We start from the raw sequence: 12,130 nt of genomic DNA on the forward strand, positions 1-12,130 counted from the left end.
CCCCCAGTCTCAGCTCCACTTTGTGCAACTCTCCATTCCCAGATACAAACATTCCCAACTCCTTCCACCAAGCACCAAAACCAGCTCACTCTCAGTCCATCCTCATTCAGAAGCAACACTCCAGACTCACACACAGGGGCGCAGCAAGGTAAATTGGTACCCGGGGGCAAAAAAAAAATTGTCACCCCCCCCCCCGAGGCATAGGAAGGTCAGGTGGTACCCAGTGCGCAAAGTTTCTTGTCACCCCCCCCCATTGATTCCCCCCCTGCAAAAATGGTTTTATGTTATTTCATATTTTCTTACACAGGAATAATAAAAAGTAATAATAATAATAATAATAAACTTTTATTTCTATCCCGCCCTCCCTGGCCAAAGTCGGGCTCAGGGTGGCTAACTTGAGATACATACCATTGGTATAAAATCAAACAGTAATTAAATTACGTCCTAAAAACATCTCAGAATCAAATTAAAGTCTAATTAGATGGCTTTCCACATGGTTAGGGTTCGGAACAGTAAGTGATCCACTGAACTGAAATTTCAGCCTCCACGACATAGGAAAACAGCCAAGTGAACAGCTATTTTGGTGGAGGAGGGTCAAGATATTAACCGATATGCATGAAATTTCATATATAGCTATATAATCCCTAGTATAGTAAGACAAGACCTTTGGAGCAGGCGTTTTCAAAAAAGTTATTTACGAACAGCCCTAGTAGGGCAGTAATTGTTCCTTGATAATTTGTGAACCCTTCCATTATGGAACCTGGGTCGGACAGCACCCCTTGCTACGCTCCTGTTCACACACTCCTCCTCTCTTTTAACATTAGATTAAATATTATATTATGCTTACTATTGTGAAATGTTACCTTCATTACTTTAAATACATGTCTAGACAACATTACATACAATCAACAAAAGCTCACATACGCTGCATGCATTTAAGATTGATTTCCTGTTACTGATGTGAAAGAAAGTGTCAACTTGGAGAGAAACAGGTTCTACACTCTAAAAAGCGTTTCACAATAACCAAAGCAGATTCCACCCTCCTTCTAAAACATTTCTCTTCTTTGAGTTAATTGATGGCCAGTAGAGTATCCACTCTTACAGCTCTTACCTCTCAGTCTTTTGATGGTTTTTAAGACTTCCACTACAACTGAATGTCTATCCCAGCCGTCGGCAAGGTTATCAGGCCATGGGCCGGATCAAGCCCATGGAGTGTCCGTGAGCTGGACATGTACAGCGCAATGCCGGAAATCGCTTCTGAGCATGCCGTGGCACCGGAAAGCACTTCTGCGCATGCCCAGATGCCAGAAATCGTGCCTGCGCAGAAGCGATTTTCTGCGTCTGGACATGCGCAGTCAAAATTTCCAGCGCCATGCACGGGGGGCTTGCTGAGCGGACGGCTTGGTTGGCGAATGGTTCGAGGGCTGGTAAAACCGCTTCGTGGGCCGCATCCGGCCCATGGGTCGGAGGTTGCTGACCTCTGCTCTATCCACTTCCCTAGCACTTATATGGTTTCTCCCCTGTATGAGTTTGTTGATGTTTTGTAAGACGTTCACTCCGACTGAAGCTCTTTCCACACTCCATGCATTTAAAGGGTTTCTCTCCTGTGAGAGTCTGATGATGTAAATTCAGGTTTCCACCCCTACTGAAGCACTTTCCACACACCATGCATTTAAATGGTTTCTCCCCCGTGTGAGTCCGTTGATGAATTATAAGGTGTCCATTCTGACTGTAGCTCTTTCCACACTCCATGCATTGAAATGCTTTCTCCCTTGTGTGAGTCCGTTGATGTTTTCTTAGTGTTCAATAGTGACTGAAGGTCTTTCCACACACCATACATTTAAATGGTGTCTCCCCTGTGAGTCCGTTGATGTTTTCTTAGTGTTCCACTCTGACTGTAGCACTTTCCACACTCCATGCATTTAAATGGTTTCTCCCCCGTGTGAGTCCAATGATGAATTGCAAGTTTTCCTCTCTCAGTGAAGCTCTTACCACACTCAATACATTTTAATGGTTTCTCACCTGTGTGAGTCTGTTGATGTTTTCTTAGTGTTCCACTATAAGTGAAGCTCTTTCCACACTCTATACATTTAAATGGTTTCTCCCCTGTGTGAGTCCGTTGATGAATTCTAAGGTGTCCATTCTGACTGTAGCTCTTTCCACACTCCATGCATTTAAATGGTTTCTCCCCTGTGTGAGTCCGTTGATGAATTCTAAGGTTTCCTTTCTGACTGTAGCTCTTTCCACACTCCATGCATTTAAATGGTTTCTCCCCTGTGTGAGTCCGTTGATGAATTCTAAGGTGTCCATTCTGACTGTAGCTCTTTCCACACTCCATGCATTTAAATGGTTTCTCCCCTGTGTGAGTCCGTTGATGAATTCTAAGTGTTCCACTCTCAGTGAAGCTCTTTCCACACTCCATGCATTTAAATGGTTTCTCCCCCCTGTGAGTCCGTTGATGAATTCTAAGTGTTCCACTCTCAGTGAAGCTCTTTCCACACTCCATGCATTTAAATGGTTTCTCCCCCCTGTGAGTCCGTTGATGAATTCTAAGTGTTCCACTCGCAGTGAAGCTCTTTCCACACTCCATGCATTTTAATGGTTTCTCCCCCGTGTGATACCGTTGATGAATTCTAAGTGTTCCACTGTAAATGAAGCTCTTTCCACACTCCATGCATTTAAATGGTTTCTCCCCCGTGTGAGTCCGTTGATGAATTCTAAGGTGTCCATTCTGACTGAAGCTCTTTCCACACTGCATGCATTTAAATGGTTTCTCCCCCGTGTGAGTCCGTTGATGAATTCTAAGGTGTCCATTCTGACTGTAGCTCTTTCCACACTCCATGCATTTAAATGGTTTCTCCCCCGTGTGAGTCCGTTGATGAATTCTAAGGTCTCCACTATAAGTGAAGTGCTTTCCACATTTCATGCATTTAAATGGTTTCTCCCCTGTGTGAGTCCGTTGATGAATTCTAAGTTCTCCACTCCGACAAAAGCACTTTCCACACTCCATGCATTTAAATGGTTTCTCCCCTGTGTGAGTCCGTTGATGAATTCTAAGGTGTCCATTCTGACTGTAGCTCTTTCCACACTCCATGCATTTAAATGGTTTCTCCCCTGTGTGAGTCCGTTGATGAATTCTAAGATGTCCATTCTGAGTGTAGCTCTTTCCACACTCCATGCATTTAAATGGTTTCTCCCCCGTGTGAGTCCGTTGATGAATTCTAAGGTCTCCACTATTAGTGAAGTGCTTTCCACATTCCATGCATTTAAATGGTTTCTCCCCGGTGTGAGTCCGTTGGTGAATTCTAAGTTCTCCACTCCGACAAAAACACTTTCCACACTCCATGCATTTAAATGGTTTCTCCCCTGTGTGAGTCCGTTGATGAATTCTAAGGTGTCCATTCTGACTGTAGCTCTTTCCACACTCCATGCATTTAAATGGTTTCTCCCCTGTGTGAGTACGTTGATGAATTCTAAGTTCTCCACTCCGACGAAAGCGCTTTCCACACTCCATGCATTTAAATGGTTTCTCCCCCGTGTGAGTCCGTTGATGAATTGCAAGTTTTCCTCTCTCAGTGAAGCTCTTTCCACACTCAGTACATTTAAATGGTTTCTCTCCTGTGTGAGTTTGTTGATGTTTTCTAAGTGTTCCACTGTGAATGAAGCTCTTTCCACACTCCATGCATTTAAATGGTTTCTCCCCTGTGTGAGTCCGTTGATGAATTCTAAGCCTTCCACTGTGACTGAAGCTCTTTCCACACTCAATACATTTAAATGGTTTCTCTCCTGTGTGAGTTTGTTGATGTTTTCTAAGTGTTCCTCTGTCAGTGAAGCTCTTTCCACACTCCATGCTTTCAAATTGTTTATCCTCTCTCTTTTCACACTCCATGTATTTAAATGGTTTTTTCGTTATTCCTATTGTACATGGCCCACCAGAATTTTAACTGTCTTCTCCATTGTCTTCTTTTGACCAGGGGAATGAGGAGAAAATCATATTTGTTTTCTAGGAAGAGAATAGAGGAATATTAGACACATCAATCATCTCATACATGCTCTCGTCCTCCATTTGTTCCAAATTTTTAGGAAAGGCAAATGAAATAAAGTTAAATAATGGTAATGCATCATCAGCCTTTCATAACCCTTAATAATTGTTAATGAACCAGCATTATCTCAGAATATGGTTGAACTGTGGGGTTTACTTTTTATAAAAAGTGGTTTCTCACAGGAAAGGGAGCTGCTCTATGTCCCTGAACCTGCTCACTATTCATCAGGGTCCTAAGTTCATCATGAAGTTCTTAATACTCTGCACAATAATCCTCGACCCCCTGCTGAGTGTGGGCACCTTGGATTTATAGTGTTATGGTCCGGATACCAATCATAATCCCTGGGAAATTTCTCAAGAGCCCTTAAGATCCAGTTAAACCATCTCCCAAATAACACTGAGCCCTAGAGCAGCGGTGGCGAACCCATGGCACGCGTGCAAAGTGGGCACACGGAGCCCTCACGGCTGGCACTCGCACTATCGGCACTATCGGCATTGTGGTTTTGTTGTTTTTTCCATTTGTGCTCCCACTCCTCCCAATGCTACTGCAGGCATCCGGAACTGTTTTTTACTTCTTCTTTTTTTCCTGGTAGCTGGCGATTGTGTTCTGTGATTGGTCTGTTTCTGATTGGGTGTTACAGCGTTCATTATTTTACCATCATGATTTTTTTCTTGCACTTTTTCAATGCTGCGTGGTAGTTCCCAGCAACTCCAACCCCAACTCCAATCCTCCACAGGCCTGACCTCAAACACAAGAGGGCCTGGAAGAAGAAGAGGAAGAAGACAGAGCTTCTCTTAGATGCCCACCATCCTGACTCAACACAGAGGGAGGCTGGGTGGTCCCATCTTTGCCTCTTCCCTCCTCCCTGCTCCCGTTGCTCTTTTGCTACCTGAGGAAGATGCCTGGCTCCTGTTTCCACTCGACCTTTAAGAAGAGACTGTTCAGAGGGTGTCTCAGAGGCCATTGTTCTGTGTATAGGCGATTCAGAGGAACAGGAGGCGTAAACTGGGCCACTTCTGGGACTCTCTCAGCTGTTGACAAGATGCACCTCAATGCAGGGAGCAGCTCTTTAAGGAAAACAATGAAGAAATTATTATTATTTTTATTATTAATTGAATTTATATACCGTCCTATACCCGGAAGTCTCAGGGTGGTGCACAGAAAGATGGATTTAATTAGGGTAGGATACATTTACACAGATAGCATACCTGATACACATTACAAATATCAATACAAATAAACTAATACACATACATTTTAATTACAAAAGCAGAGAACTGGAAGGATGTAATCCTTTCTACAGGAACTTTACAATACTATAAGCTGCCTGTCTTTAGGGGACATTCAGCTCTGGTTTGTAAAGTTCTAGGATCAAATCCCAAACTCTTAATGAAGCTTCGCAAAAAGCATTACGGTCAGTACCTCTGCAGGCCTCGCTTTTCCTTTCCTTCGAACAGCCATCCAGGAAACTAGTTTCTGACCCTTTGATACTTTTAGAATAAAGAAAATAAGACAAACTCCTAAATTATGGGCAGAATTTGCCGTTGGAAGAAAAGCAATATCTGTAGGGCACCAGGGTGCAGAAGCCGCATCCAACTGATCAGATGGAAATATTTAGAGCACTCTATGCACTAACATAACATAACATTTGAATTATGGTGCTGGAGGAGACTCTTGAGAGTCCCATGGACTGCAAGAAGATCAAACCTATCTATCCTTAAAGAAATCAGCCCTGAGTGCTCACTGGAAGGGCAGATCCTGAAGTTGAGGCTCCAGTACTTTGGCCACCTCATGAGAAGAGAAGACTCCCTGGAAAAGACCCTGATGTTGGGGAAGATGGAGGGCACAAGGAGAAGGGGATGACAGAGGATGAGATGGTTGGACAGTGTTCTCGAAGCGACTGGCATGAGTTTGGCTAAACTGCGGGAGGCAGTGAAAGATAGGTGTGCCTGGTGTGCTCTGGTCCATGGGGTCACAAAGAGTCGGACACGACTGAACGACTGAACAACAACAACAACAAATGTACTAACATGGATTGTAGTTTAGGGGACAGAAATATGAAGTTCAGTGGCTTATGGCCCCCTAGTCCTTCCTCTTACGAACCTGTGTGTTTGTGTTCATGTGTGTACCCTTTAATCATCCATACACTGTGAGGAAGGACAGGAGGAGAAATAATCAGGGGGTCCAAACTGGCCACAGGGCGTCCTTCCTGAGCATAGGGATGTGAGACTGGGTCTCCCTGGTGTAAGCCCAGCAACCAAACTGCAGGGTGGGGAACCCTCAGACCCAGGGGCTGAACTGGCCCTCAAGTCATCTCTCTCTTCCCCAAGAATTTCCCCAGTGCCACACCCTCTTTCCAAAGCTTCTCCGCTGCCTCCTGGGGGGGCTTTTGTGTGGCTGGAAAAAATCCCTGGAAGGCAGGAAGCTCATGGGCAAAGCTCAGAGTCAGCTCCATAGCTCCATCAACTCTGTCCTCTGGCCCTGCCCATCAATGGAAAGTGGCCCCTGGAAGGCTGCTCAGGAGCGAATGTGGCCCTCAGGCTGGATAATGGTGTCCACCTCTGTCCCAAACACGAAACAGGCTGTCATCCTGGCCCACCTTGCAGGGTTTTTCTGTGAGCATTGCCCAGGTGGTGGGCTTTAGGAAACAACATCAAAATCTGTGCGGGGACGGGGGGGGGGGCGGGACGGGACAGTTTCCTCCACCATCCCCCGTTCCCTCCCAAAAAAGTCCAGCTGGGGAGGGGGCATTTCTTTAATTCCTCCAGTCTTTGCCTGCATCCAGCCCCCCCCCTCCCCACTGATTCCCACAGTTAAAGGACGGAGCCCCTCCCTGCTTTCCTTTCCCTCCCCCCCCCAATCCTCCCGCCTCCTTTCCCAGCCGCCCTGTTTGTGGATTCAGGAAGAGGGAAAGCAAATCCTTCTCCCCCCCCCCCCAACTCCAAATAACCCCCCAATATGCGGCACCTCTTTCTCCTCTTCTCCAAGTCCGCTTCTCTTCCTGGAATGAGGATGGAGACCCCTCCCCTCCAAATAGTCTCCCCCCCAAAAAAAGAAAAATAGATTTCCTGCCTCTCTAGGAAGCTGAGCTCATTGACCCAGAGGGAGGGGGAGGGAGGAGATCCCCCTCCCCCTCCCTGCAAACAGAAATTCCCAGCCAGCAAGCTCTATATTCCCATTTATTTAGTGAGAAATTCGTGCGTTCAATTCCTGGCAGCGGTAGCGAAAGACGACCCCCCCCACCCCCAATTTCTGAAAAGCCTCTTCCCGGGAAAGGGGTTTAGAGCAGGAACTTAAGACAACCCTAAAGGCTGGTCCCTTGTCATTACACTGCTTTCCTCCCAAGAAGCAGGCGTCTTTTAAGGAAAAGGGTAAAAGGCGGATCTAGACGGATCCTCATGGATCCTCCACATTTTTACAAATAACTCCAAAAAATATAGTGTCAAATCACATCTTGAAGCCACCCCTACATTCTGGAGTATAAAAAACGGGAATCCAACCCTTTGCTGCGCTGTAGCACCACAAAAACATGGATCCAAAGCATATGAATTCATATGATTTTTATATTCAAACAAAATAAAACCACCATGATACTCTAGACCAAATATTAATCTATAGGCAGCACCAAAAAAATCACATTTCCACTATTCCCTGAGGCCACAATGGCGCAAAAACATGGTTCTGAAGCACGGATCCTCACGGATCCTCACCCTTTTTGCACTGGGCCACATCAAACTCACCGGCAAATCACACATCATAGCCAGGGGCACAGCCTACACCAAGAAAATCTCAGATCCACCGCTTCCTGGTGACACCACGGCCCAAAAACATGGTTCTGAAGCACGGATCCTCACGGATCCTCACCCTTTTTGCACTGGGCCACATCAAACTCACCAGCAAATGACACATCATAGCCAGGGGCACAGTCTGCACCACAAACATCATGGATCCACCGCTTCCTGGCGACACCACGGCCCAAAAACGTGGTTCTGAGGCACGGATCCTCACGGATCCTCACCCTTTTGCACTGGGCCACACCAAATTCACCGTCAAATCACACATCATCTCCAGGGGCACAGCCTGCACCACAAAAAACACGGATCCACCACTTCCTGGTGATACCACGGCCCCAAAACCTGGTTCTGAAGGACGGACTCTTCTGAAGTGTCCGACTCTTCGTGACCCCATGGACCAGAGCACGCCAGGCACGCCTATCCTCCACTGCCTCCCGCAGTTTGGCCAAACTCATGTTAGTAGCTTCGAGAACACTGTCCAGCCATCTCATCCTCTGTCGTCCCCTTCTCCTTGTGCCCTCCATCTTTCCCAACATCAGGGTCTTTTCCAGGGAGTCTTCTCTTCTCATGAGGTGGCCAAAGTACTGGAGCCTCAGCTTCAGGATCTGTCCTTCTAGTGAGCACTCAGGGCCGATTTCCTTGAGAATGGATAGGTTTGATCTTCTTGCAGTCCATGGGACTCTCAAGAGTCTCCTCCAGCACCATAATTCAAAAGCATCAATTCTTCGGCGATCAGTCTTCTTTATGGTCCAGCTCTCACTTCCGTACATTACTACTGGGAAAACCATAGCTTTAACTATAGGGACCTTTGTCAACAAGGTGATGTCTCTGCTTTTTAAGATGCTGTCTAGGTTTGGCATTGCTTTCCTCCCAAGAAGCAGGCGTCTCTTAATTTCGTGACTGCTGTCCCCATATTAAAAGACGCCTGCTTCTTGGGAGGAAAGCAATGTAATGACAAGGGACCAGCCTTTAGGGTTGTCTTAAGTTGCTGCTCTAAACCCCTTCCCGGGAAGAGGCTTTTCAGAAATTGGGGGGTGGGGGGGGGGTCGTCTTTCGCTACCGCTGCCAGGAATTGAACGCACGAATTTCTCACTAAATAAATGGGAATATAGAGCTTGCTGCCTGGGAATTCCTGTTTCCAGGGAGGGGGAGGGGGATCTCCTCCCTCTCCCCCTCCCTCTGGGTCAATGAGCTCCGCTTCCTAGAGAGGCAGGAAATTTGTTTTTTCTTTTTTTGGGGGGTGGGGAAGACTATTTGGAGGGGAGGGGTCTCCATCCTCATTCCCGGAAGAGAAGCGGACTTGGAGAAGAGGAGAAAGTGGTGCCGCATATTGGGGGGTTATTTGGGGATGGGGGGGGGGAGAAGGATTTGCTTTCCCTCTCCCTGAATCTACAAACAGGGCGGCTGGGAAAGGAGGCGGGAGGATTGGGGGGGGAGGGAAAGGAAAGCAGGGAGGGGCTCCGTCCTTTAACTGTGGGAATCATTGGGGGGGGGGGCTGGATGCACGCAAAGACTGGAGGAATTAAAGAAACGCCCCTTCCCCAGCTGGACTTTGGGGGGGGGACGGGGAGTGGAGGAAACTGTCCCGTCCCCCCCCCCCCCGCACAGATTTTGATGTTGTTTTCTAAAGCCCACCACCTGGGCAATGCTCACACAAGAACCCTGCAAGGTGGGACTGGATGACAGCCTCTTTCGTGTTTGGGACAGAGGTGGACACCATTATCCAGCCTGAGGGCCACATTCGCTCCTGAGCAGCCTTCCAGGGGCCACTTTCCATTGATGGGCAGGGCCAGAGGACAGAGTTGGTGGAGCTATGGAGCTGACTCTGAGCTTTGCCCATGAGCTTCCTGCCTTCCAGGGATTTTTTCCAGCCACACAAAAGCCCCCCCAGGAGGCAGCGGAGAAGCTTTGGAAAGAGGGTGTGGCACTGGGGAAATTCTTGGGGAAGAGAGAGATGACATGAGGGCCAGTTCAGTCCCTGGGTCTGAGGTTTCCCCACCCTGCAGTTTGGTTGCTGGGCTTACACCAGGGAGACCCAGTCTCACATCCCCATGCTCAGGAGGGACGCCCTGTGGCCAGTTTGGACCCCCTGATTATTTCTCCTCCTGTCCTTCCTCACAGTGTAAGGAAGATTAAAGGGTACACACACGAACACAAACACACAGGTTCCTAAGAGGAAGGACTAGGGGGCCATAAGCCACTGAACTTCATATTTCTGTCCCCTAAACTACAATCCATGTTAGTGCATTTGTTGTTGTGGTTGTTCAGTCGTTCAGTCGTGTCCGACTCTTCGTGACCCCATGGACCAGAGCACGCCAGGCACACCTATCCTCCACTGCCTCCCGCAGTTTAGCCAAACTCATGTTAGTAGCTTCGAGAACAGTGTCCAACCATCTCATCCTCTGTGGTCCCCTTCTCCTTGTGCCCTCCATCTTCCCCAACATCTGGGTCTTTTCCAGGGAGTCTTCTCTTCTCATGAGGTGGCCAAAGTACTGGAGCCTCAAATTCAGGATCTGCCCTTCCAGTGAGCGCTCAGGGCTGATTTCTTTAAGGATGGATAGGTTTGATCTTTTTGCAGTCCATGGGACTCTCAAGAGTCTCCTCCAGCACCATAATTCAAATGTTATGTTATGTTAGTGCATGTTGTTGTTGTTGTTCAGTCGTTCAGTCGTGTCCGACTCTTCGTGACCCCATGGACCAGAGCACGCCAGGCACGCCTATCCTTCACTGCCTCTCGCAGTTTGGCCAAACTCATGTTAGTAGCTTCAAGAACACTGTCCAACCATCTCATCCTCTGTCGTCCCCTTCTCCTTGTGCCCTCCATCTTTCCCAACATCAGGGTCTTTTCTAGGGATTCTTCTCTTCTCATGAGGTGGCCAAAGTACTGGAGCCTCAACTTCAGGATCTGTCCTTCTAGTGAGTACTCAGGGCTGATTTCTTTGAGAATGGATAGGTTTGATCTTCTTGCAGTCCACGGGACTCTCAAGAGTCTCCTCCAGCACCATAATTCAAAAGCATCAATTCTACGGCGATCAGCCTTCTTTATGGTCCAGCTCTCACTTCCGTACATTACTACTGGGAATGTTAGTGCATAGAGTGCTCTAAATATTTCCATCTGCTCAGCTTGGATGCGGCTTCTGCACCCTGGTGCCCTACAGATATTGCTTTTCTTCCAACGGCAAATTCTGCCCATAATTTAGGAGTTTGTCTTATTTTCTTTATTCTAAAAGTATCAAAGGGTCAGAAACTAGTTTCCTGGATGGCTGTTCGAAGGAAAGGAAAAGCGAGGTCTGCAGAGGTACTGACCGTAATGCTTTTTGCGAAGCTTCATTAAGAGTTTGGGATTTGATCCTAGAACTTTACAAACCAGAGCTGAATGTCCCCTAAAGACTGAGGCAGCTTATAGTATTGTAAAGTTCCTGAAGAAAGGATTACATCCTTCCAGTTCTCTGCTTTTGTAATTAGAATGTATGTGTATTAGTTTATTTGTATTGATATTTGTAATGTGTATCAGGTATGCTATCTGTGTAAATGTATCCCAACCTAATTAAATCCATCTTTCTGTGAACCACCCTGAGACTTCCGGGTATAGGACGGTATATAAATTCAATTAATAATAATAATAATAATAATAATAATAATAATAATTTCTTCATTGTTTTCCTTAAAGAGCTGCTCCCTGCATTGAGGTGCATCTTGTCAACAGCTGAGAGAGTGCCCCCCCCCCGCACGTTGCTTTGAGATGCTCTGGAACGGCCCATTCTTCCCTGTGCCCCCTTCCCTCCTCATGCAAGACGTGCAGCTGGGAACAGAGCCTTTCCTGGTTATGCCACTAAATACCCCTTTTATTTCTCCTGCCACCAAATATATCTATGCACAATCAAAAGAATAGATGAGGGTTTCAAGATTGCCTTGGGCATATAAGTAGGTGCTTTCAGTCTTTCTGTGTCTTCATGGTTCCATTATTGCAATTATAACAGTGGGGGGCTATGCTGCTGTTGCTCCAATATTAATCTAACTCTGCTTCCAAAGCGACACCCCCAGTCTCAGCTCCACTTTGTGCAACTCTCCATCCCCAGATAGAAACATTTCCAACTCCTTCCACCAAACACCAAAACCAGCTCACTCTCAGTCCATCCTCATTCAGAAGCAACACTCCAGACTCACACACAGGGGCGCTGCAAGGTAAATTGGTACCCGGGGGCAAAAAAAAAATTTCTCTCCCCCCCGAGGCATAGGAAGGTCAGGTGGTACCCAGTGCGGAAAGTTTCCTGTCAACCCCCCCCCATTGAT

The 12,130-nt window shown here is 47.0% G+C and overlaps 2 protein-coding genes across 2 annotated transcripts in view; both read right to left on the minus strand.

The window, feature by feature from the left end:
* Positions 1 to 7,082, minus strand: part of LOC117042205 (oocyte zinc finger protein XlCOF6-like) — a gene marked incomplete at its 3' end in the record, with an annotated part of 67,856 nt that extends 60,774 nt beyond the window's left edge. Inside the window, exons 1-2 of the mRNA XM_033141729.1 lie at positions 7,011 to 7,082; positions 4,933 to 5,110 (exon numbers count right to left, since the gene is read on the minus strand). Coding sequence (XP_032997620.1) covers positions 4,933 to 5,007 — 75 coding nt within the window. The remainder of the gene's footprint in view (positions 1 to 4,932; positions 5,111 to 7,010) is intronic.
* Positions 1,200 to 3,859, minus strand: LOC117042995 (oocyte zinc finger protein XlCOF6-like; the record flags this gene model as incomplete). Its single annotated transcript, XM_033142617.1, has 3 exons — positions 1,200 to 1,287; positions 1,565 to 1,790; positions 1,957 to 3,859. Coding segments are annotated over 3 exons (2,217 nt in total), but the record flags the coding sequence as incomplete, so codon positions are not given.
* Positions 7,083 to 12,130: the final 5,048 nt, after the last annotated feature.

Source organism: Lacerta agilis, chromosome 2, assembly GCF_009819535.1.
Source record: "Lacerta agilis isolate rLacAgi1 chromosome 2, rLacAgi1.pri, whole genome shotgun sequence".
Lineage (NCBI taxonomy): Eukaryota > Metazoa > Chordata > Lepidosauria > Squamata > Lacertidae > Lacerta > Lacerta agilis.